The 26010-nt window shown below is 47.8% G+C and overlaps 1 protein-coding gene across 1 annotated transcript in view; it reads left to right on the forward strand.

Annotated features, from left to right (window-relative positions):
• Positions 1-201: 201 nt before the first annotated feature.
• The window catches only part of ST14 (ST14 transmembrane serine protease matriptase), a 36919-nt gene continuing 11110 nt past the window's right edge, over positions 202-26010 (forward strand). The window contains exons 1-11 of the mRNA XM_039878834.1: positions 202-558; positions 19071-19230; positions 19685-19812; positions 19981-20051; positions 20454-20611; positions 20821-20856; positions 21133-21373; positions 23247-23386; positions 23760-23857; positions 24531-24640; positions 24766-24896. Of these exons, the coding sequence (XP_039734768.1) occupies positions 478-558; positions 19071-19230; positions 19685-19812; positions 19981-20051; positions 20454-20611; positions 20821-20856; positions 21133-21373; positions 23247-23386; positions 23760-23857; positions 24531-24640; positions 24766-24896 (1354 nt within the window). The 5' untranslated portion in view covers positions 202-477. The remainder of the gene's footprint in view (positions 559-19070; positions 19231-19684; positions 19813-19980; positions 20052-20453; positions 20612-20820; positions 20857-21132; positions 21374-23246; positions 23387-23759; positions 23858-24530; positions 24641-24765; positions 24897-26010) is intronic.

Raw genomic sequence — 26010 nt, forward strand, 5'->3', positions numbered from 1 at the left:
CCACTTCTCCCAGGTGAAGAAGCAAGCGTAGGAATAACTTTCGTTGTTAAGTTCTTACTGTTATGTGCGGGGCATAGTGCTAATGGCCACCACCAATCAAGTTGCCACAGCTTTTACTTCTCTGTCACTTTTAGGCCTTATTTTCACCTTTACCAGAGGGGCGGAGGTTCCCGGAGGCTCTGAGGGAGGCGGGAACGAGCGAAGGGGCGGCCGGCCTGGGAAAGGTGCCGGCGAGAGCAGCCGGCGACGGGGCGGGCCCCGGGAGGCCACACCCTGAAACTACCTGCGCGGGGCAGGAAGAGTGAAGGCGAGAGCCGCCGCCGGGCGCCTGGCCTGCGACCGCCGCTCGCCACGACCCGCGCCTCACGCCTCCGCACCCCTTCCCCAGCGTCCCGTGTCCACGGTGCCCCGACGGCGATGGGAGCCAGTGGCTCGTGGGGACGACGCCTCTGAGACCTGCGACCGGCCATCGGGACCATGAAGAGCAATCAGGGCCGCAAGGGCGCAGGGGGCTCCAAGGACCTCGGCGCGGGACTCAAGTACAGCTCGCGGCCGGAGGTGGGCGAGGGCGAGGGCGCGGGGCGGCGGGACAGCCAGCGCCGCCTCCGGCCGGGCTGCAGCCCTGAGCGAGCCCGGCCGGGGACGAGCGGCGCGGACTTTGCGGGAGCCGTCGGGGCCGGGGAGCCCTGGTGTGGCTGCGCGCTGGACGGTGCGAGCGGGCGCCCCGGCCTCCGCCGCGCCGCGCTTTGTCTTGGCCAAGGGACCGCTCCACTAGCCCCTTTCTGGCCGAGGCGCTGGCCCGACAGGTGGAATTTCCTGTTTGGCGGGTACCTGGCCGGAGGACCTTTGGTACCTGCCCTACTGCCCACCACCCACGGGGGAGGCGGGACCGCGCAGGTTCTTGGAGACGCCGAATCTCCAAAGGAAAATGGGAACCAGCTCGGTCCCACCGTGGACTCCGCTCTATCAGAGCACCTCCGGAAGGAGCCGGGCGGAAGCCGGGAGTGGGATCGTTCGGGCGAGGGAAAGGAGGCTTCCTGGGGGTTCTGGAGTCTAGTCCTTCTTGGACTCTGCGGCAATTTGATTTTTCCTTCCTGGTGAGAGGCATTTTGGGCCTTTTGCAGAGGGCACGTGGCAGAGCTTTGGTTGCCATGGAGACCGGAGCTAAGGACTCCAGGGTGGGGCTTATCTGGGCTTCTGGGAGAGCCCTTTGGGAAGGTGACTCCACGGGGAGGGGTGTGGAAACGTGTGTCTTGAGCCTTTTAGAAGACCCGGAAGCTGGAAGCCCTTGTTGGGCAGGAAGAACAATTGAGAGGGACCTCTTGAAAGATCTCAGAAGACACTATGTCTTAAGGTAGAGAGTTGGGGATGGGTTATTAGTTACTTTATTGAAGGACACACGTAGGTGACAGTGCCCAGGCAGGGCTGGCAGCCAGGCCTCCACCTCTCTGTCTAGCGGGGTCCACAAGTTTCCTAGAAGGCCAGTGCACACCAGGTCAGGGCTGGCATCGAGAGGCAGGGGCTGTTATGTGCCAGTGATGTGCCCTGGCTCTCACTTTCTCTGCTGTTCCTGGGTCCAGAACCTCCACCGTGTTTGTCCTCACACTGTGGCCATTGCTCCCAAGTCAGCTCAGATTTCGGAGCGCTCCGAAATCAATTCCTTTTCTTCAAGCTGGGGCATCTTGACCGAGGCAGCTTGCGGAAGATCAGATTCTGGGGCTGCCGTAGTTAGGTGAACCACAAACAGAACTTGTTAATTCCATTTTTCACTCCCGACCTTGAAGAAGAGTCGGTGGACTTGGCAGCCAGCCTGGAGGGTGTGCCTGTGCTCCGGCGGAGCCTCTGCTAGATTCACCTGGAAGGACGCCTTCTCTTTTCCTTTCTTTAATTGCCACGTTTATGAACCCTTGATAATTGCCTACTGGGGCTCTGGACTCTGACCTCCTCAGCACAGATATTTGTTATTTCAGGGCACTTTTTCTTCGTGACTTCTCTTTCTGGGACTCTCTCCTGCTGACACTGGGAGAGCTGGGTCTTCCTTGGAGTCCCCTGAGTCACCTACTGCCCACATTCCCTCCCCCAATGGGGCCAGGCCTGGGGCTCACCTCCAAAGCTGCACTGAATTCCCAGCACCTGCTGACTTCCCTGGTCACCTGCAAGCCCTTGCTTTCTTTCCCCCTTGGCTGCTGCTCATTTTCTCATGTTTTGTAGAGCTCAATCATTCTTTACTCCACTGCGCTCATCCTTCCACTTCCAATTCTGCAGTTTCCCTTCCTGTGGATCACTCTGTCTTTTCTCCTGCTGAGCTCCATTAAACCAACTCCTTCTGGGAAAGACACTGGTGCAGAGAGGGCTCTCCAAGGCAAGTGAGATATGATTGTAAGGAACATACAGTCTTCAGATCCATGCTAAGAGGTATGTGTAAAATAGATACAACACTGTGTCTTCTGTGCCCAAAGTTTACTTCCATATCTCCAGGAAGTCTTCCATATTCCTCTCCACTCTATGCCTTACCAGCAGTCTCACTCCCTAGGTCACCTGACAGTGTTTGCACTCAGGGTCTGTAGACTCTGCCTTAACTTGTTCCCTGATCAGGAGGTGCAGCTGCCTCCCCTGGGTTTGCCCTCTGGGTCAGCAGAGCCTAGCTAGATCATGCCAGGTCCCACAGGGGTCCTGTTGCTTCTGGGAAAGGTTCTGTTTGGTGGTACTTGTGTTTGCTGTGTCCTTCCCAAGGCTGATGACTCCAGATCCTGTCACACCCCACCCCACCTGTTCCCATCCAGTGGGAAGTGGCCGCCTCTGTGTTCCCTACCACTTCTGGAGCCCCGATGCACAGCTGTATCTGGGGATTGTGTCAGCCCTGTCTGCATGAGAGCAGGTGTACAGATGCCAATTATTACGGCTGTTAACAAGAACTGGGAAGTCTGCCTTACTCAGTGTCCTGGGCTCTGTTGAATATTTGATGGTGGCCATGAAGTTGCTTTGGCATCCATTGGTTCCTTTTTCAGTCATAATTGCCCCATGTAAGACTCTGTATGCCATAGGCATGTGGAAACCAAGATTAGGAAATCAGATGTTGTGGGGGCTGGGCTATACAGCTCTGGCTGTTCAGAGAGTCATCTCTTTGTTAATTGGTTGAATATTCACATCCACATAACAAATATTTATTAGGTACCCACTGACTGAGCATGTGCCACGTACAGGGCAATACCACTGGGAATGATCCCAGTTACACACTCTCGGCCTTCAGGGAACACTCAGTGTGCTGTGGGATACGGAGTATTTATTAAATTCTGTGTGATAAGAATTAGATTCCAGAGAAAACGAGGGTGGGTACTTAAGACGGGTGTCTAACCCAGGCTTGAAGGGCTAGGGGAAGTGAACTGGGGCCAGAGGCTATCTGTGATCTGGTGACAAGAGGGTCCAAAATGAGGCCAGGACCTGGTGGTGCTGCTGCTTTCCTGTCAGATGATCTCAGAGATGTTACCTAATCTCTCTAAGCCTCTGTTTCTGCGACTATAAAGTAGGCGTGACATATATGTTACAGGTCTGTTGCAAGGATTGAAAGGGATACTTTACATGGAAGCCCTTGGTAAGTTGCAGCATGGTGTACAAATCACAGTTTGAATTTATGAGTTAGAAAAGGCCTCGAGACAAATAGTAAGGTGATGTAGTTAGTGGTAGTAGAATGGATGCATGTGAAGAGGCTCACAGCTGGGTTGTCGGTGGGGCACTGACCTCACAGAAGTGCTGTGCTGGCCTGCCCTGGTGGACACAGAGTCTCTCTGACGGGTGTTGGGAAACAGTGACTGAGACCCTCTTCCTATGGTTCCAGTTTTTATTTCCTTCCCTTTATGCAGCTTCTATGAGAAAGATCCTCCATGAAAAGGAATAGTGTGCCAAGATCATATAACCAGTTACTGGTCCCTTTCTCCCTCTCATTTACCTCCTCCCCCTCCCACCATACAAAACAAACTTAAAAACTTCCTTCTTTCTTGGTCTTTTGAGCATGTGCTGGGTTCTCTGAAGGCCCATGTGCTAGAAGGTATATGCAGGGTGTGAGGAAAGAGTAGAGAAAGTATAGTCAGCTGTGGGACACTAAAATTGTTCTTTAAGTGGGGACTTGCCTCAGAGGTGCTGAGAATGGACACGATGCCTGCCTTCTTCAGGGGTGTCCCTGGGAAGACCCGGAAATTCATGGCCTTCATTTAGGAAATGGGAAAACTGAGGCGTAAGAGAAGAACTCTCACTCAATAGCAGCCTAAGTTGCCTCCTCGCTGTGAGAATCCGCCCAGGAAAGACCTGCCCTGAGCAGGCTTGTTGGTGGAGATGCCATGTCATCACAGCTTCCCCTACCTGAGCCTCTCTGCTCCCCAGGGGGTGTGACTGCCAGCACTGTGGCCAGTGACCACTGTGGTCCTGGAGTTTCCCTGGCGTTAGTTCCTTCTCTGGACTGTGGTTCTGCCCAGGCTGTTGGCACATGTCTCTCCTAAGAGAGAAAGTCTGTTCTTGGAAAAGGAAGGAGAGTGAGATGGAGCCCTCAAGGTGCCCAGGGCCCAAAGATATTGCTTCTGACATTGTGCGCATGCTGCCAGAGTATTAAGAGTCTCATTAATCATTGCCAGCATTTATTGAACGTATATCTTGTATTACGCCTCTTAGTACTATTACTACCCTTTTACAGGTGAGGAAAATGGAGCACAGAGAGTCTAAGTAACTTGCCTAAGGTCAGAGAGGGAAACAGTAATGGGATCAGGATTTGAACCCAGGTATTCTGGCTCTGCTGCATTCTATTTGGACGACTCCAGCCCAAGACAGGGCTGTCAGCCCAATGGGCTCAGGAAGGGATGAATTACTAAGGGTAGGAATTGGTTTGATTTAGTAAAGAAACTGGATTTCTTTTTGGGGGATGTTTCTGAGATGCCTGTGGCTTAGCAAAATTATAATAGCATTTGGTAGTACAGGAATGAGAATGGGAACTTTTGGGCTTTTCAGAGAATTCTCACCCTGGCTGGCAGTGGTGAGAAGCATGTTTACAGTTTGCTCAGAGCTCACGACCAGTAATTTCCCTTTTTTCTTTGTTAAGAACTTTTCTAGAAGCAGGTCCCTACTAAATATTCTGTCCTGGAATCTCATATATTCAAATAAGAATTTGCTTATTCCGTCCCAGCTTAGCAACATAATCCTTAGGATCCTTGTGATAGTTTTCTAATTGATCAAAATCTTGGCTCCTTTGTCTCTCTGAGATGGTGATGATGATGGTGAAAAGAAGAATACGATGATGGTCATTCTACCCATCACTAAATATGTGCAGTTTAATTCATTATCTCTCTTTATCTTCACGGCAGCTATGTGAAAAAAATGCCTAGTTTACAGATGAGATTACTGAGGCTCAAAGAGTTCGTGTAATGGCCCAAAGGCAGAGGTAGAGCAAGGGTTCAAACCTACATCTGTGAGACTTCAAAACATACCATCTTAACCTCAATGCCATTATACAGTTGTATTCCAAGGACAATGGTGATTGATGCATATCCCCAGCAAACTCCAAGAACACATCATTAAACAGAGTGGTGAGCACCAGGCGCCAACACAAGTCCACTAAAAACCTTTTACTCCAGACTGATCTGGTTTCCTCTTTTGATGTGGTTACTCATTTGGTGGACCAGGAGTCCTGCTGGAGATTGTGATTTCAGCAAGGCTTTGAACAAAATGTACCTTTATTTATTATATATACATGAACAAAAATCATAATGGAAAATTTAAAATGAAAAAAGTAATTCATCCCCCCGAGCCAAAAAATCAGGTTGTTTATATTTTTCATGCTTTTTCCCACTCCTAGTTTGTTGCCATGTGCATACAATTTGTGTTCTGGGAAAGGCGGTGTTTCAGCCTCCTGTCTGCTAGGCGTTGGGGAGGACTGGGGTCTGGTAGGTTTGTGCCTGTCTAAGGACTGTGCCCAAGAGGGTCTGCGTATGGACTCAAGTCACTCTGGGCTGTTCCTGACTCCTTCCTGGGTTCCGTGACATTTCTTCTTTAGTAGCATCTCTAATGAGGTCTTGGAACATTTGCTTATCATCTTTGTGGATGACACGCTCCTGGGAGGGAAACGCCAGACCTCGGATGACGTAATTATGAGTCAGAAGGACATGGACAGCCTGCAGAATAGGCTGCCAGGAACAGAATTGTGTCCATCTGCGTTAGGAGTAAGTGTCGTGCTTACTGCACCACCCTGACAACAGGAACGAAAGCCACATCTCTCCCACTGTGGTGATGTGGGCCAGGTAGATAAGGAACAAGTGGAGATCCAGAATTCTGAGTTGACACCAAGTTCAGTAAAAGCCAGGCATGTAATGTGGCATCATAGAATCTAAAGTAAATCTCCCCTATATTTTTATTTGGTTATAACTTTTAAAATTATTATTAAAAAGCTAATATAGACACATTTAAAGTAAATTTAGCTCAGATAAGTAGAAAGAATTTTAAAATGGGGTAAAGTACTCTACAGAAGCATTTTACTAATTTGGTATTACCTATGCATGTTTTCTAAAGGAAGTTGCTTTTTTTTCTTATAAAAGTTAGGAAGGGCTTTATTATTATTTTTTCTTTTTAAGTCAAGCATTATGGAAATGTACAAAGTAGAAGGTGAAATTCCTCTGAAATTCTCTCTTTCAGATTTTATAACCCCTAAAAATAGTTCAATTTATATTCCCCCACAAGTCTTCTGTGCATATACTAATATGTACTTAAGTGGATATTAATATATATGTGTACATGGGTTCTCCCTTAAGTGGAATCATACTGTCATTCCTATTCTACAGCTAAAGACATGGTCGTAATTAACTTATTCATCACACATTTCTTAACTATCTTAACCTATGTTAAGATTGTAGAGCAAAGACACAGCCCCCACCCCCACATTCTCAAGGAGCAGATGGTTTTACCCTGAGACCGAGTGACTGGAATGTAGGTGTGATGGGGGTGCTAGGAAAACCCAGAGGAAGTTATCTCACCGAGACAGTGGGGGAGGGGACCCGCCTAAGAGCTTCTCAGAGGAGACACCTGGAGTGAGAAAGTGCCTTTGTACTTTCTGACTTTTCTCATTTAACATTGTATTTTAGATAGTTTTTCCATATTATTACCTTCTCTTGGCAAAACTAGTTTTGATTACTGCATAAACTTTCATCAAGTGGATATATCATTTATTATTTTATTTATTTTTATTATTCGTGTGTGCTAATTGAATGTATTATTGGACAATTAATGGAAATAGAGCGACCAGGGAGGTAGTTGATGAACAGCCCCCATGGAGACCATGCTGGTCAAGCCTCATTTGGATTATTCTGTTGAATTCTGGTTTCCATGTCTCAACAGGAATATTACTCATAATATTGTGAGGTTGAACCAGATGGCCAGAGGTTTAGAAAACACTTTGAATGATTGAGTTGAGTGTGTTGAAGCCAGAAAAAGAGCTGACTTGGAGAGCAGGCATGCTGACTTGGAAGTATTTCAGTAGCTGCCCGGAGCCAGAGAAGTCAGGCTAGTTCCATTGCAATGCTAATGTTCAGGGGTCATTGTGATGCTGATCACACTTGGGAGTAGAAGGAACTTTGTAATATTGGCACGAAATGAAAATACTATTTCCCCCAGAAAGGACGTTGGCATGTTGTCTAAAAATTTTCCCAGCTCTGAGTATCCGATTCCAAGGATACAGCCTTGCAGTTCTTGCCTGGCTCCTATTCTGTTACTTCCACTGTGGAGATTCTGGGTTGTGATGCTGGACTGGGCCCCATGGTGCCCTCCCCTGGCAGCAGTACTTTGCTGTTTGTATATTCAGTTCACCCAAACAGTGTCTTAGATTTGTAGCTCTTTATCATGCCTGGGAGCTATTCAAGAGGTGGAAGAGGTGTTTCGTAATGTGGTCGATTCCAGGAGGCAGGTGGGTTGGGGCTTTTCCACTAACTTCTGTGGATCCCCGGGTCCACCAAGGCAGCCGTTAAAAAGGTGAAACAGACTGTGGTACCTGCATGCCATGGAATACTACTCAGCAGTAAAAAGGAACAAACTACTGACACATGCAGTCATTCTCCAGGGCATTTTGCTGAGTGAAAAAAGCCAGCAATCCCAAAAGGTTATATACTGGATAATTTATTTCTGTAATGTTTGAAGTGACAACCTTAGAACGGGAGGATAGGTCGGTGGGTGGGAGAGGCAGGACGGAGGTGGGTGTGGCCACACTAGGGCAGCAGGAAGGGTGCTGGTGGACACAGGAACCTACACTGGTGATAAAATTGTGTGGAACTTAATACACACAAGCGAATACAAGCAAAATTGGAAATGTGAATAAGATCAGTGGATTATGTCAATGTTGTGGTATTATAGTTTTATGAGATGTTAGCATTGGGGGAAACTGGGCAAAGTGTACAAGGGATTTTGGTGTTATTACAATGGCACATCAATCTACAATGATCTCAACAAAAATTTCAACAATCTGAAAGCACTAACCTGTGAAATCAAAATGAAGGGTTAGAGAAAAAGAATGAAAAGAAGTTACATGGTGCTGACTTCACTTCTTGTTCTTTTTGTTTAGTTTCTGGAGGAATCTACCTGGTTGTGCCGCTGCAGGCAGATGCTTCTGCTCCCCGAGTCTGGTGACTTGGGGTGGGAGAAAGGGGTGGGCTGGGGGCCAGGAAGAGGACCTCTGGCAAATAAGGACAGGGCCACTGCAAACTTACTGGGAACAAAGAACCCAGGGAGGGGGCGGGGTGGACCAAGTAGGGTGGGGGTGGGGGGACCGGGGACAGGGTGGAAATCTTGGAACCAAGATGGAATTCTCTGGTTGGAATTACAAAAGAGATTATGTAGCTTCTACTGAGGACTGGGAGAGGACAGACTTAGATGGAGCTTAGTACAGCAGGTGGCCAAGCCAGGGCTCACGCCAGAGAGCTGAGGGGAGGGTTGCTGTAAGCAGAACACTGGGGTGTGGATTGAGTACTCTCTTCCTTTCCAGGGGTGAACGCTGGAAAGTTCCCTGGGCCCTGGCACCTGGGAGATTATCCCAACTTGCCTTGGTTATGCTATCTAAGTTTGGCTATGGAGAGAGAAGTCTTTCAGTCTATCAATCCGTCAATTAGTCAGTCAATCAATTGCTAACCCTAATAAGGTCAAGGGTAGAGGAGATGGGAGAGAGAAGTAGAACGAAGAGGAATGGGGACACCCTGACCGTGGGCTGCCTGGTCTGACTCCTGTGACATTGGGGTATCATTGATGCCAAGTGCAGGTCATGAGGGAGGCAAGGTCTCAGGGAGAAAGTGTTGTGGATGAGATGGTCTGCAGAGGTTTCCTGGAGGTGCTTGACTCAAGGGCAGGTGGGTTTGGTAGGTAGTGAGTGGTGTGGAGCCATTCTGAGTGGGCAGGATGGAAACTTCTGATTCCATACAGGTTTGGGGACCTCCTGGCTGGGGGCAAGGTCAGAGGTGGGGGCAAGGTCGGAGGTAGGAGCAGTCAACACCCAAGTGTTGAGGTGGTAGAAATCTGTATACACTGCTGGGCACAGCATGCTCCCCTCTAGTGCCCAAGAAGCAGGCTTTGTAATAATTAGAGTGTTGCATCGTGTCCTTTAAGGCAGTTAATCTCTGAGCTCCTATGCGCTGTCTGGGGAATGGAAGGGGCAATATTTTTCCCCCTGAGAAGCAGCAGGGTGTTTGTTCTGAGAAAAACGCTGGCTTTGGAGTTAGACAGATCTGGGCCTGGAACTCATCCCCGCTCCTTTTTAACTATTTGGGTTTTTGATACGTTACCCTCCTTTAACCCGTTTCCTCATCTGAAAATGAAACCTAGTTGTAAGAATTAGAGATGATATATATTAAAAACGCTTAACAGGGCACCAAGATGCACAAAAATAAGGATTATGTTTGTCCTGGCCTCTGGCTACCACACAGAGCTGTGAGTCAGAGCCCTGGGTGTGAAAGCCCCTGGGGGCTGTCAGGTCATCCTCCCTCGGGCTTCTGTCCCTGTGCAGACCCCTCTCTGACACTGCCCAAGAGAGCCTTAGGGTATGTATGTAACTGTCACTCTGGGTTTGAAGCCTGTCATGGTCTTTTGGGGCAGTGTCTCTCAAGGACAGTTGTCCACAGGCCCTCTAGATCCTGCTGCTACTTCATCCAGTACATTTATTGTCTTATTATTTCGAGATGCTGTAAAATATTGCATTTGAAATAAGATTTTAATGCTTTGAAAAATGTTTTGGAAGTTGATGTGTAAACTGAGACCCAGAGTGCTGGCTTTGCTGAATAAATTGTCTCTGGGATGTGAGTGGGTGGTCAGACTGCCGGGAGGGCTTTCTCCTCTCCCCCAGGCCAGTCCTTGCCTTCCTCAGTGGAGGGGAAAGGAGGAGAAGAAGTGCAGTGGACAGGCCGGCCTTGATTTGTCTTTCCATAGAGCTTTCTGGAAGACCTGCTGGGCCCGCTCTTGCCTGGCCCTTTGAGGCCCACAAGGTAGACTTGTGCTGTTAAGGGGTTTTTGTTTGTTTCATTTCAATGTTTTAACTTTAATTCCAGCTGCTCCACCAGACCAGAGGGAGGCATGGGCCTTGCCTTGATGGTGAGTAGAGAAATCAAAATCGAAGGGATATTATAGGTAGGCCCCTGTCATTAGCATGAATCAGCTAATTTTTTTTTTTCACACCTCTACTTAGAAGGTTATAAGGGGTTGTTATTAACCCACTTTTTAGAGGGGAAAACTGAGGCACAGTGAGAAATATTTGCCCTGATGGCTCAGACCTGACTACCCATCTAGGTCACACACACTGCAATCCCTCAAAAAGGAAAGAAGAGACTTGTACCCAGCAGTCCTCCCCCTAAACTGTTCTTTGTCCCCTTTGGGGGTTTGGATGCAGGTGTGTGTGGTCCCAGTATCATGCTCTGTGGGCAGGGCCCTGGACAGTGCAAGTAGTTGGTGAAGGGACACAGGTGTGAAACTTGCAGGAGCTGGATACCGGCTGGCAGACCAATGGGCTTCTGTGCTGACAGGTTGCCTGAGGCTGGCTGAGTCAAGTCTCTGGGAATTTCTCTTCCTGCTCTGAACAGGTGTGAAGTTTTGATTTATTTCCTTTAGTAGAAACTATTGGCTTTCCCTTCCCCTAGATGGCTTGGGGTCACAGATCTGCACAGGTAATTCTGGGTCTTCCTCGGAGCTCCATCTTCCGGTGAGAGGACAGTGATGGGGTCAAAGGGCAAGGATGAGAGGGTTGGGCAACAAGAAGCAGAGTGTTCAGGGAGTCCACTGCCAGCAGGACCTTGGCTGGGAGTGTGTGTCTCTGAGGAACTCTGGTGGCAGCCTAGGAGACTCTAGGTGATGCTCATAGCCTGTTGTGGAAGGGCCCCAGGGCACGGAAGCAAAGTCCAGCCTTATACAGCGGGGGTGTTGCATCCTAAGTGGTTGCTGGGGTGTTGCACCCTAAGTGGTTGCTGAAAGCAGGACTGAAACTGTAACATTGACTTAGCTGGCTCCTCTCACCTGGTGGGAGGGGGGTGAAGTGGGTGAGCCTTTTGGAAATGAAAGGCAGAGTTCTCAGACTTTCAAGTTCCTAAGAACGACCTGGGGCACCTGTTGAACTTCCAGATCCCAGGGCCCTGCCCCCGACTGCTGTGTCAGCATCCCCAGGGAGAGGAGCTTGGGAATCTGGATGCTGGGCAAGCTCTGTGCTTGTTTTATTTTATTTTTTATTGTTGTATTTCATGCCCAGACTAGTCTGGGAAATGCCAATGTGGCACAATCGATGGGAACAAGAAGCCTCTGTGGGCTTCTTGTGAGACCAGTCATCCTGGGTTGATGAGCGGTGGGAGATTCCGATGTGGGCTTTCTTTTCCCTTCTCATTTGTCCCTTCCATCATCCTGCGGTGAACAAACCAGTATCCTCTCTTGCTGGTCACTGCGCTGGGCTGGGTTTGCAGTGGTGGAAGGACAGGTGAAGCCTTGCCCTTGTGAGCCTGAAAGTGGGCTGGCTGCTCTCTGTCCACAGCCGCCCGAGTTTCCCTATGTGTGGGAGGTGATTTAAACAGAGGGAGCCCATTCTAAGGAGGGCCCTTCCTGCTCGGAGACAGGGTCTCTTCACAGTCAGCCGCTTGAAAAGGAGGCCTTTGTCTATTTTCACTTCTGGTGTCACAGGGCTGTGCACTTCTGCTGTGCTCACCAGTACCTAGGATGAGAAATAAAGTGTTTTTGGAATTCATGTCTTGCTCTGTCATCTCAGGTGGCCTTGAGCTATGCTGTGATCCTGAGGACTTTGGCCAGGATCTAACATGAATTGGCATCGGGGAGCGGCCAGGAGAGTTATGCCGGCTTTGTCTTTCCTCTTGTAAAGGAAGGGGTCTTAGAATGCCATGGAATCCCTCTGTACCTTAGGATTGCCCTTTCTTGTTTGAACAATCTCAGGGATATTTTATGGTTCTCATGACCATAGTGACAGCAATGACATCATGGAATTGAAATCCGTCCCGTCTGGTGGTGGGTACACTGAGTCACCGAACCTATGAAGAACACCTGCTACAAACCAGTGGCAGAGTTGGTAGTGGCACATGAAGCCAGCCACCCTTGTTCTCATCTCAGGTCTGAGCAGCATACCTTTGTCTCCAGCCGGTGACATCAGCCCTGCCGCTTGACGTTGATCTTCAGTAGCAAAAGCAGTTGTCGTGTGATAGCTTTTCATGGTCCCTCCCAGGACTCTCTGTGACCTCTTCTGTTTGCAGATTCATTCCTTGTCTTCCCAGCAGATCACACCCAAATGAGGAACAACCTTAAAAAGAAAAAAAGAGTGGCATGAAGATTTATTTTTTCCCTTTCTGCTTTAATTGGAATCTTGTGTGGATTTGGGGATAGTCAGTGTTCTTTTTTGCCATTTCTAAGTGTAAACAATCACCAGTTGCTTTTCTCTAGTGAGGACCACACTCTGAGCTACTGATGGCAAGTCTATCTTTGGATTTGCTGGTCCTCAGAGCCAGTGGGAGAGTGGACCCTGGAGAGTTTGGAGCTGGCGACAGGTCTGTTAGTGTGTGCTTGGGGAGCCAGGCAAAGTTTCCTCTCGAATGGAAGGGTTCTTTGGCTGACTTGGACACAGAGCTCTATTTGCTCAGCATTTAGCTTTCAGCCCTGGTGAGTTTCTCACTTAATGGGAGTCAGATAACTTCAAGGGACTTTCTTATATCATCAAATACCTTCTGTAAATCAGTTTTTGTTTTGTTTTTTTCCTGACAACCACTGACCTTAGGATAGGATATGTGTCACTTGCACTAGTGTGTTTAAAACAACAGAAAATGTGATATTCTCCAGGGCTTCTCCTCCCTCTCCTGGATTCCTGGACTGGTACCCCTCTATCTCTCCAGAGAGTGGATGGGGATGGCAATCATATGATCTTGCTTTTCCCTGCAACTTATACTTTGGGTTCTCTCCTTTCATTCTTCCAGAGTCTTCACTCTGCATGTATCCCAAGCCCTTAATGCCCCACCTGTCCTCCAGGAAGTCATCCCTTGTTCTGAGCCTTGCTGTGTTTCTGGGGGCTCTGGATGCCAGTGGGAATTGGCCACAAGAGTTATGTGGCCTCTATCTCTGTTTGTGGTAAGCAAGAATCTGGCTTCACAGCACTAAGTTTTTTGTATGTGCACCTGTAATTGTGTTTACTTTTACTTAAGAAAGAGAGAAAGGAGAAGCAAAAGCAGGCACAGGCATACTTTCTCTTCATTGGCTTTGTGGCCCTGTAGAAAGATTGTTATGTGTAGAGACATGGTTATGTATGCAGTTAAGCTGAGCTGATGTGAGCTCCTTGCCCCCTCCTCCTCTACCATGTGCTTGCATGAAACGCTTCTAGGTTGGAAGGGTGTGGCTCTCATCTGGCTTTGCTGTTTTACTAACTTCATTACCTTCGTGACTTTGGACAAGTCAATCTCTCTCAGCCTCAGTGTCCTTATCAATAACATGACTGGGTTAGGCAAGATGATCTCTAGAATCTGCTTGAAAATGGAGCCGAGTGTTGGGTTATAAAAGGAAGCAGTCTAGTTACTGATTAAACGGCATTTCTGGGCTGAATGGATACCAGCACTCACACTACACGTTTGATCAAGGCCCTGCCGTTGAACTTGTCCCACTGCTGACGGCCTTGTTCTATGGCCAGGCTGGGAGTGGCCTCTGGGGTCTACCTTCCATGCTGTTGGCCACCTCCCACTTCCCGCAGAGCTTGCTTTCCCTATCCCCTGAATACTTGCTTCGTGAGTTCTAGAAACTGACCATACAGGGAGGCAAAAACCAGAATAAAATCTGGACTGGCTGTGTGATCTTGCAAAGTCATAATTTCTTCCTGCCTTATCTGTAGAATGGGGATGATGGCACCAGTCACGAATGATTCCAAAATTGTTGTGAGGCTCAGATAAGAAAATAGTCATGAAATTACTCTTTAAATTGAAAATAAACACAATAAACAATTATTTTGTTACATTTCTTCTAACATATATACACAAACACACAGTCTGTTCAGAGAGTCTAGCTAAAGCCTTACTATTTTTTGTTTTTAAATTTGATTAGACAACCAAGGACCATTGGCTATTTAAAGAAAACCTATGGCCTGAAAGAGAAAGGCAAAAACAAAGCTCTGAAGATAATAAAAAAAATCTAGTTGATATCCTAAGAAAGCAAGAAGGTAGCACATTCATAAAATAAGAAAAGGCTGCTCAGAAAAAATAACTATCAAAGATTAAAACATCACTCTTGGCAGTGAAACATGATTTTTAAAATTTAAAGAAAAACATTCATTACCTTTATAATAAGTCTTGAGATCAGGTGATCTTAATCCTCCAGTTTCGTAGTTCTTTTTCATGGTCTGTTGCATTTCCATATGAATTTAAGAGTAGCCCATCTATTTCTACAAAAAGCTTCTGAAATTTTGATCAAGATTTAGATGAATTTGAGAAGAATAGACATCTTAACTATATTGAATCTTACAGTCCATGTACATGGGATATTGCTTGATTTATTTAGGTCTTTAAAATTTCTCTCAGGAACATTTTGTATATTTCAGTGTATAAGTCTTGAATATCTTTTGTCAGATTTACCCCTACGTATTTCATATTGTAGATGCTATTGTAAATGGTATTTTTTTTGTTTGTTTTAATTTCCAGTTGGTCATTGTTAACATGTAGAAACGCAAGTGATTTTTATATCTTGATCTTGTATCCTGCAATCTTGTTAAACTCACTTATTATTTCAATAGCTTTTTTGACTTACAAAGCTACAGTAATGAAGACGGTATGCTATTAGCATAAAGACAGACAGAGATCATGAAACAGAACAGAGTCTGGAAGTTGTCACAAATATGTGGACAACTGATTTTTGACAAAGGATTGTATCCAGAATACATATAAAGAACTATCAACACTCAGTAGGAGTGTCAGAAAATCAATTTAAAAAAGATTTGAAACAATACTGCACTAAAGAAGATAAGCAAATGGCAATTAAGCATATGAAAAGATGCTCAACATCATTAGTCATTAGGGAAAAGCAACTTCAGACCATAGCGAAATACCACTATACATCTGTTAGAATGGCTAACGTGTTGGACAGGATGAGGACAACTGGAATCCTTGTATACTGCTGATGAGACTGTAAAATAGTTTAGTCACTTTGGTAAACATAATAATGGGAATGAATCTCAAAAAATTGTGTTGAGTAAAAGAAGCCAGACACTAAGGAGTACATGCTATATAACTCCATTTATATAAAGTCTAGAAAAAGCAAACTGGTCTTTACTGATAGGAAGCTGATATGGGGTTGCCTCAGGGCTGGACAGGGAATCAGGGAGGAGTGAGAGGGAAGAGCTAGGAGGAAACTTTTCAAGGTGAGAGAAGATATGTTCGTTATCTTGATTGTGGTGATGGTTTCATGTCAGAAATTATACACTTTAAATATGTACAGTTTAGTTTGTCAATTATACCTTAGTGAAGCTATTTTTTAAATTCCATAGGTTTACAAGAGTAAGTTAAAAAAAAAAAAATCCCAGAATAATGAAGAATCCCAGAATCCCAAATTATGAAGAAATGCAAAAATATGAGGGGGCAGGAAGCCAGATAGAGGTTTAGAGGACTTACTCTTTATCCTTGGTGTTCCGAAATTTCATCACAATGTATTTAGTTATGTTTGCTTTTTCATTTATTTTTCTCATCATTCAGTGAACTCTCTGAATTAAAGAGGCATGCTTCTCTTTAGCTCTTGAAAATAGTTTCTCAGTATTTCTTTGATAATATCTTCTACCAGGCTCAGGAATTGGGCTCCAGTGTTATAAAAGATAGAGGTGAAGCAGGGAAGGGCATTATTAGAAATCTCTAGATCCTCTACCCCACTAGTCCCCCATAATGGGTGGGAAATAGATTTCTCCAGACCTGAGGACACCAGGTTTAGAGGAAGGCTGTAGTGAGGGGCATAAAAAGGCAAAAGTCTGTTTTCTCACATGTTCTGGAATGCTAGTGGCTATGTTTAAATCACTCCATCCAGGAGATTAGGAAATTATTCTCTGGAGCAATTAAACCACCCCATGGAAAAGATCTACATAGCCTAACTGTTGGGAGTGCTCAGTTTAAAAAAAAACAACAACATCAATTTTGGCCTACAATAAAGCCACTTGTGGCAAGCCATGCACACACAGCTTCCAAAGGGCCTTTTGGACCTCATTTCTAAATATGAATGAACAACCAAGCATCCTTAGGCATTTGAGAAAAGTCTTCAACATGAAAGAGAAAGTGAAAAACAGAAAAAGTACTCAATAGGAATATAAAAATGAGAAGATTTTGTATCCAAAATTCAGAGAACAAGAAAGGACTCTTGGAAATTAAAGTTTTGATAGAAGAAATGAAAAACTCGATAGAAAGCTAAAAAAAGGAGATGGATAATAGCAGAGAAAGGATAAGTAAAATTAAAGATCAATATAATAGAAATTTCAGAAAGGTAGACCAGAGAAAATGAAAGGGAGGACATAGCTTAAAAAATTATACAAGAAAGTTTTCCAGACTGAAAGATAGGAATTTCCAGATTCAAAGGGCAGGCAGAGAGCTCCACATCGTGAAATTTAAAAACTCAATTCAAAGCACATCCTCAGGGCTTTCAGAGAAAGATAACAAATCATGACTAAAAAATAATGGATGCGTACTGTCATATTTCTAAAAATTAGAGTTAGAAGCTAAAAAAACAATGGAGCCTTTAAAATTCTAAGTGAAAATTATTTGAAATCTGTAGTCCTATACCCAGCCAAACTATCAACAAATGTAAATGCAGACTTAAAGTACTTTCAGAAACATACAAACTCTCAAAACATTTCTCAGGAAGCTACTGACGTATGTGTTTCACCAAAATGAAGCTGAGCAATGAAAACATGGAATCCAGGAAACAGGGTGTTTTAACACAAGGGAGAAGTGAAGGGAATTGCCAGGGTGATGGTGAAGGAAGTTTCAGACAACAGCTCTGGGAAAGGACAGAGGGGTATAGGATAACGGCATCCGGGAGGAAAGTGAAATGAGAGGTTATTTAACATAATTTATATGTGAAAGATTAGAAAAGTGTTACAGAACTCTTAGAATGTATGGAAACACTTTGGTATGTGCTAAAAAGAAACCTAAGTAAATGAATATTTGCAGCAGGAAAAACAAAATAGTTGTACTGAGAAGGAAATGATAGCGGAAATATTTTCAATGACTAATAAAACAGTATGGATATAATTTTTTAAAACTTTAGCTCTGTAACTATTGGGAGGTTGGGTGAGAGATGGCAAAGGAAGGACATTAAAATCCACGTTATCATAATAGAAAATTAGTTAATTATATTTTAAGTAGATGAATCAAGAGATAGTGGTATTGGCATATTATTTAGAAATAGAAACAAATTCCTGAACAGTATTTTAAATAGTTGCCTCTGGGCTGTTTCTTTTTTAAAATTTATTTTTATTGAGATATAATTGACATATATAACTAAGTTTAAGGTGTACAATGTGTTGATTTGATAACACTTATATATTGCAATATGATTACCATGGTAGGGTTAGCTATGGGGTGTGTTTCTGTGTGCGATATTTGATAGAGTCATAAAGACAACCACTTAGGAAACTAAAATTAGATAAAAGTATCCAAATGTGGCAGGAGTAGGGAGAATTTTTCACATAATGAGTTAATAGATAATATTAAAATGTGACAAACCAAGAAATGTTAGTTTAAGCACTTTAGAGATATGAGGTTAACACCAGAACCACATCTGGAAACTTAAAAATGGCCACATCTGTGAAATTTGGGGTGGGGGCTGTTGCTTTTATTACAGACCCTTTTGCAGTGAGTATGAAGTAGTTAAACCTGTAAGAGTCACAACCCCTCTCCAGGATTGGGGGCAGGCAGATAGTATGTGCTATATGGCAGAAAAGCTTGCCTGTCATTGCCTGCTGACACCATAGCTGCTGGGCCCACATTCATGCCCCACTTTCTGGGATGCCCCGTGGCAGGGAGGAACCAGGGACACTGCTGTCCTGTTTGTGGGAAGTTTTGTTGCTTTTCATGCCCTTGGGTCTGAGCATGGGTGTGGATTCTAGAAAGGACCTGGCCTTCTCACCTCACCTTGACATCCTGGACTGGGACGCTTAAGGCTGAAAGCAGGGCAGCGTGTTCCACAGTGGCACAGCAGAGCTGCCCAGGTTTACTGCCTTTTTACTTTTGACTGGTTAAACATTGACATAACAAGGCCAATGAGTAGGGTGTACAGTTTATGTGCTGCCCACCGGCTCCTAGCTCGAAAGATCAATGGGGACTGGATCTTGTGGGAGCTGCTTACTCCACACCCAGAGCTGCAGTGGCTGGATGGGAGCTGCCCTTAGAAGCTTGCACAGAGGCACCTGCCTGGTAGCCAATCATGGCTATGGGTTGGGCCCGCCTTCCCCACACCTGGGCATCTACCTGCATCAAAGATGATTCATTTAAGTGGAGAGCTTCAGTGAGTGGGTTTAGACAGGCTATTGTGGTGAGAGTATCTGAGCTGCAGTGCCTTTCTGTGTACAGAACATGAACGGCTTTGAGGAAGGCCTGGAGTTCTTGCCGGTGAACAACTCCAAGAAGGTTGAGAAGCGAGGCCCCAAGCCCTGGGTTGTGTCGGTGGCCGTACTGATCAGCTTCTTCTTACTTTCTCTCACGGTCGGTTTGCTGGTGTGGCACTTCCAGTGTGAGTAAAGCTGGAGGGGGGTGGCTGTGGGAAAGGCAATGTGGGGGTGGCTGTACTCTCCCCTCAATGGACAGATCTGAGGCCTGCCTCTTATGGACACAAGGGAGCGAACGGAGGGTGCAATGCGGGTGGGTGAAGAGGGGTCTAGGGCTCTGTCTCCCCTGGCTCGTTCAAGCCATGAGGGGGGATGAGGCATTGGTCAGAGCTGGCCCGCGGGGCTCGTAGGTCCACTTGCCCCCTCCTGGCATGTACTCACCTGTCTGTGGGAACTTGTACTGCTTTTTGTGCCCTTGGGTCTGAGCATGGCGTGGATTCCAGTAGCGAATCCGCCTGCCTCCAGCCCTTCATCACAGCAGCTCACCCAGGGTTGCTGAGGGCAGCTCGCGAACAGTGGGGGACAGGACAGGGGCTGCATGACGTCCTCTGAGTACTCTCCTCCCCTGGTCTTGCACAGACCGGAATGTGCAGGTCCAGAAGATCTTTAATGGCTACCTGAGGGTTAAAAACGAGAATTTTCTGGATGCCTATGAGAACCCAAACTCCACTGAGTTTGCAGAGCTGGCCAACAAAGTGAAGGAGGCGGTGAGTCCAGTCTGTGGGCTGCAGCTGTGTCCCTGCTGTCTGCTCCCGGGGCTGGCATGGGAGACGGGAAGGACACCCAAGTCCCAGGAGAGAGGGAGCAGCAAGGGCTATGGTCAGAGGGCCATCGCTGCTCTCCGGCCTGCCCTGAGTCTCCTCTCCTTCTCTCAGCTGAAGCTGTTGTACAGAGGGATCCCAGCCCTGGGCCCTTACCACAAGGAGTCAGCCGTGACAGCCTTCAGGTGGGTGCTGGGAAGAAGGCTGGGTGAGCGGAGTGCTGGGGATGGGATCTGTGTGGTGCTGTATGTGGGACAAGTGCCTCATAGCTTGCAGGGTGATGAAGCCATGAGGTCCGGACCTGGAGAGCCAAGCACCAGTCCTTTTCTGTCCTTTATACCCGTCACTTAGCATGCTTAGCGCTTCTGTCTCCAAGGTGGATGACCAGGTAGTGTTGCTATGATGAAGGGCACAGAGGTAGATGGAGTGCTCTGCACGATGCCTGCCACATAAGCCACTTGGGAATGGTAGTGAGTCTTCATTATTTTTCCAAATTTGAGTTTGGTCTGCACCCAGCATCTGGAAGAGTGGGGACAGGCAAGTGCCCAGAGCCCGCCCACATCTCACACTCAGCCCTCTCTCCACAGCGAGGGCAGCGTCATCGCCTACTACTGGTCGGAATTCAGCGTCCCCAGCTACCTGGTGGAGGAGGCCGAGCGAGCCATGGCCGAGGAGCGCACAATCAGGCTGCCGCCCCGCACGCGCACCCTGCGCTCCTTCATGCTGACGTCGGTGGTGGCCTACCGTGAGTTCAGGGCTTCTAGGGGTGGGCATCTGACCGGCCAGCCTGCGGTGGGCCAGAGGGACCGTTGCAAGGGGAACCACAGCTCCTGAGCCAGTGTCGGGAAGAGAAGACTGCGTGCAGGCTGGCACCTCCCTTTAGGGGAATAAGGAAGCAGGAATGAGGAAATAGATCAGATCAGTAAATACTTTATTCTCTCTCTTTTTCTTCAGCCACTGACCCCAGAACAGTACAGAGCAGCCGAGACAGTAAGTATCGTACCCTCTTCCCATAGAAGGGTTGGGATGTGGCCAGACACCCCTTCAGTCAAGGAGTCCCCAAAAGTCACATAATATCGATAGCCAGCACATATCTTTGCCTCTCCCAGGCCATGAAAAGCCCCCTTCCTGGTCTCCGTCAGGTCCAGGTCAGCCTGGGGCGCCTTGGAGAGGCCAAGTCTAAGGGCACCGCCAGTAGGGTTCTGGGCTGCTCGCCCCCACTGGCTCTGCCCGGCTCTGCCCCTCGTCCTCTTATGTCCTGCACAGACAGCTGCAGATTCGCCCTGCATGCCCGCAGCGGGGAGCTGACCCGCTTCACCACGCCTGGCTTCCCCGACAGCCCCTACCCAGCTTTCTCCCGCTGCCAGTGGACCCTTCGGGGGGATGCCAGCTCTGTGCTGAGCCTCACCTTCCGAAGCTTTGATGTCGCGACCTGCGATGACCGTGGCAGTGACATGGTTGTGGTGTACGACACCCTGAGCCCCGTGGAGCCCCGTGCTGTGGTGCAGTGAGTGTCCCGGGGGAGCACAGGTGGGCTGTGGGAGCTAGGTGGCTGCCCCTGGTGGGCTGGGCCTCTGGAGCGAGTCGCAGTGTAGGCTGGAGATACAGCGTGTGACTCTTGGCCACAGGCTGCTGCACACTTCCAGGCAGCAGAGAACAGGTGTGGCGCGATCCGCAGCGCGCGCCCCAGCGGAGCATCTCGGAGGTGATTTCCTGACCTTGGCAAGCGTGAGGGAGGCTCGCTGGTCCCCAGATGCCAATGAGCAGGTGTGCTGCCTTTACCTGCCAGAGCAAAGGTGTAGCCTGCTGTTGTAAAACGGTCGCGTTGAGGCCGACAGATCAGGAGGCGGCTGCCATCAAAAAGATAGTTTGTTACTCACAGTCCCCAAGAGGAGGGGGCCCCACAGGGAAACAGCAGGGTCGGTCAGGAGGCAGAGGACACAGGCAGAAATCGTAGGCAATGCTGTTTTGTTGTAGTTTCTGCAGGAAAGGCAAGGCAGGGTATGTAGGTTAAGGACTGGCAGTTTGGGGCATAGGACTGTCTCTCTCTTGTCTGGTACCTGGTTCTGAGGTGATTAGGGCAGGTGTTTGGTGGCCTGGAGTATAAGAGAGAGGAGGTGATTGGGGGTGGGCTCTGGATTGCTTGGTTTGCATGTGAAAAGCTTGGCCTTAGGTCTTGTACTATTTTAGGAATTGTCTAATCCTGGGAGGGCAGTGTCTCTAGGGTCAGCAAGGCAGCAGATATCAAAGCATAAGGGTTACAGGAAATAAAAAGGCATAATGTACTTGCTGAGGAGGTAAGGGTGCCACTTGTCAGGATGGAGCATCCTCTCAGAGGCTCTAGGGGTGGAAGCGAACCGTCCCTCCTCCCCCAGCTCTTCTTGACTCAGTGTGCTGGAGCCTTCTACTGCTATCTGTGGAAATGAGCTGGGCAGACACTTCATGATTAATAATGGACTGAAATTCAGGCCGAAACTGGGATAGGACCATCTGCTGCCACAGCAGCCAAGACTTCTGTCTAAACACCCTTTTTGTGTAGCGTTTCTTTCCCTCTCTCTAATTCATTAATTGCACAACAAATAAATACATATCCTGAATGGAAGAAGTGGAGAACAGACATGCACAAAGAAGACAAACTCATTCATGATCTTACTTTCTAGAAACATTGTTAAATTTGAGATGTATATTCTTTCAGACTTCTGCTGTGTATGTGTGTATTTGTGTATGTGTTTAGATATAAGATTATACAGCACCTTTGGTTTTATTATCTGTTTTTTAAGAATGAGGTATATTATGATAGTTTTTCCAAGTCAATAGTCCTGTCTTTGACCCTCATTTTTAACGGTTGTATGACAAGGTATGGCTGAGAGGCAGCAGGACATGGTCGTTGGCCCTGTGGGCTCTGGAGCCTGGTGCCTGAGTCTCAATTTCAGCCTTGACACTTGTTAACTGTGGAATCATGGGCACATTATTTCACTTCTCCATGCCTCCATGTCCTTATCCGTAAAATGGGGGAAATCATATCTACTTCAGAGTTGTTATGAACATACCTGAGTTAGTAGACATAAAAGCGTGAAGAACAGGGCCTGGCATGTTCTTAGTGTCAGTTCATGCTGTTACTACTACTGTTACTGTTACTATTTAGCCCATAGTTCATTTCATGAATAATGTTAGGCATTGAGTGTTTCTGAGTTTTTGCTAATTTAGACAAAGTCTTAAAACTAAGTCCGCAATCAAGCAGCTGATTGTGTGGGGTGGGGCTTTATGACCCCACCCTTGGTCTTTTTTGAACAAGACCAGGGTTAGGGATGGGGTCCTTGAGCCCCCTCTGCTTGGGTGCTGTCTGCCCTTGCTGACGCCCGCCTCCTTTGCTCCTACAGGCTGTGTGGTACCTACCCGCCCTCCTACAACCTGACCTTCCTCTCCTCCCAGAATGTCCTGCTCGTCACTCTGATAACCAGCACTGGGAGGCGACATCCTGGCTTTGAGGCCATGTTCTTCCAGCTGCCTAAAATGAGCAGTAAGGAGGGGCAGGCATGGGGTGGAGAAGGGGACAGTCCTCAGCAGTTGGACTGAGCCCAGGAGGCCACAGGCCAAACCCTGTGGATGCTGAACTGGCCCAGGTCGGCCCAGGTCGGTGACAGAGTTTTGAAGATTAAGCCAAAGGCTCTTTTGCCCCTCACTGGGGTCAGGAGCCCTTTCTAAAGTAGTCAGCCTCCCAGCCCTGGGACCTGTCAGCTGCTAGCTGTGGTGCCTTCAGGTGCTCAGGCTGCAGCCTGGGAGGAACACTGGCTTTACCTCAGGCTGGCTCTCCTCTGGACCCTCCCTCCACCCGCCTGTCTGGCAGAGCAGGTCCTTAGTCCTCATGCTCTTTTTCCTGCCTTTCCTCTCAGGCTGCGGAGGCTACTTACGTGAAGCCCAAGGGACATTTAGCAGCCCCTACTATCCAGGCCACTACCCGCCCAACATCAACTGCACATGGGACATCGAGGTAGGAGCTGTGGGGGAAAGAGGATGGAGGGAGCAGGGGGAAGGACAGAAGAGAAGGCGGGGGAGGGAGAGAATGAGACAAAAGGACGCTCCATTATGGCATGTGAGGAGGACAGAGGGGAGATGAGCTCCTTAGCAACTGAAGAGGCCGCAGGTCTGAATCCCACTGGCAGGCAGGTTCACACAGGGCTGACCTGCTGCAGTGTGAAGCAGACCCAGACTCAAGTCCTAGTTCCTGCTCCATGGCTGAACGAGGGCCCCTGGGCAGAGTCTCAGCTTGCTCCAGGTAACTGAGCGAGCTGGTGACTGCCTCCGAGAGGTACAACAGCTGGGATGCAGTCAGCATGTGTGTGCAGCTGAGTGGCCGTGAGGCAGGAGCCTTGCTGACAGGGCTGCTCCTCGTTCCATCCCAATCAGACTTGCATCTCTTTTTCCTTTCTTTGATGATGTTGGGAGAATTTTCCAGCCTTCTCTGAGTCTAGAAGTTCTTCCAAACATGGACCCCGACCCCTCTGGCTCTGTGTTGCATGTTGCCCACGGGGGCTAGAGAGGAGATACACAGCAGCCATGCTGCGTGCCTTGCTTCCCCAGCCCCCATGGCCACCACGCGATATCCTTGGGTTTAGGAAAGAGGGAAAGCAGCAGCAAAGGCCCAGCAGCACCTCTCTCCCCAGGTGCCCAATAACCGAAACGTGAAGGTGTTCTTCAAACTCTTCTACCTGTTGGAGCCCAGTGTGCCCCTGGGCACCTGCCCAAAGGACTACGTAGAGGTCAATGGGGAGAAGTGAGTGCCGGGGGGCGGGGCGCCGACAGGCGAGTGGGGGAGCCGGCCCCGTGCTATGCCCACGGTGGAGGGGCTGCCCAAGCCCCAGGGCAGGTCCTCTTCCTACTGTTTGCCCCCTCTTCCAGGTTCTGCGGAGAGAAGTCCCAGTTTGTGGTTGCCAGCAAGAGCAGCAAGATCACTGTTCACTTCCATTCGGATCAGTCCTACACTGACACAGGCTTCTTGGCCGAGTACCTGTCCTATGACTCCAGTGATCGTGAGTAACTGCTTTAGAAGGAGGAGCCTGGCTGGGGGGAGGAGGGGCACCAGGATGCACTCTCCACGCTTCATCTTCTTAGCACTGTGCTTTCCTGATTCTAGGATACCAGAGAATGTAAGATACAGATTCCTCTTGTAGCTTTTTGAGGAGAAAAAAAGAGACTACCTTAAATGCATTTATTAAAAAAGGCCACAGTGAACACTGGCACACACCATGCTCTTCAGTTCCAGTGTGAGGCATCGTGAGCCCAAAGACCCTGAGCTCCTTTGGGCCACCTGTCCCTTTAGTTCCAAACCACTGTAACTTTGATATTTGGTTCTCGTTTTTGTGGTCTTTTAGCATCTTTAGGATTAATAGCATAATTTTGAGACACATTAGAAAATTCTGGGGCATGAACATCACACTGACTACTCTTAGCTTTGACAGTTCTGTGATTTATACCTAAGAGAAATGGGAATTTCTGTTGCCTTCAATTTCACCATCAGTGTGAGTAGGTTCTTCCACATACACAATGGTTTTTTGTTTCAGCCCTGCACTAGAGAATAACCTTTTGGAAGACTTCAAGTTAAATTCCTATATGCAAGAATCCAAACTTAAGTTAAAATTCAACTGCATGGCTTACCACCAAAAGTGTAATTAGATGAGCAAACTCCTTTGATAAGTGGCTAAGCTACCTATGCAGAGAAAGTGACAATGGCCTTCTCTCCACTTTGTCACCTGCCTGATGACATCAGTTGTCAGACACCTTCCAATTTCAGAAACATGGAAATGTGGGAAATACCGGAATTAAGAAAATGTGATGATGCCATTTGACGCTTGGGTAGGACACATTGTTGAACCACTGAACTACTGTTGCTCTGTGTTGCTGACAGGGAGCCAGGGACATGGCTGGCCAAGGAAATGGGGTGCAGAACTGAGTGCATACTCAGCCAGCCCTTCTCCACTTTGCCCGGAGCTTCCCAGGGTCTGGTCATCAGCAGTCAGGAGGGACTCCTAGCCAGCCCTCCCTCTACCAGCTGTAGGAACCCCCTAGCCACAGCTTGGTGGGACTGGGAGACCCCTGCCCTGGGGTGCCAGCTGCAGCCCTGCTCCTCTCTGTGTTGAGGGCTGG

Source organism: Pteropus medius, unplaced genomic scaffold (assembly GCF_902729225.1).
Source record: "Pteropus medius unplaced genomic scaffold, Ma_sr-lr_union100, whole genome shotgun sequence".
Taxonomy (NCBI): domain Eukaryota; kingdom Metazoa; phylum Chordata; class Mammalia; order Chiroptera; family Pteropodidae; genus Pteropus; species Pteropus medius.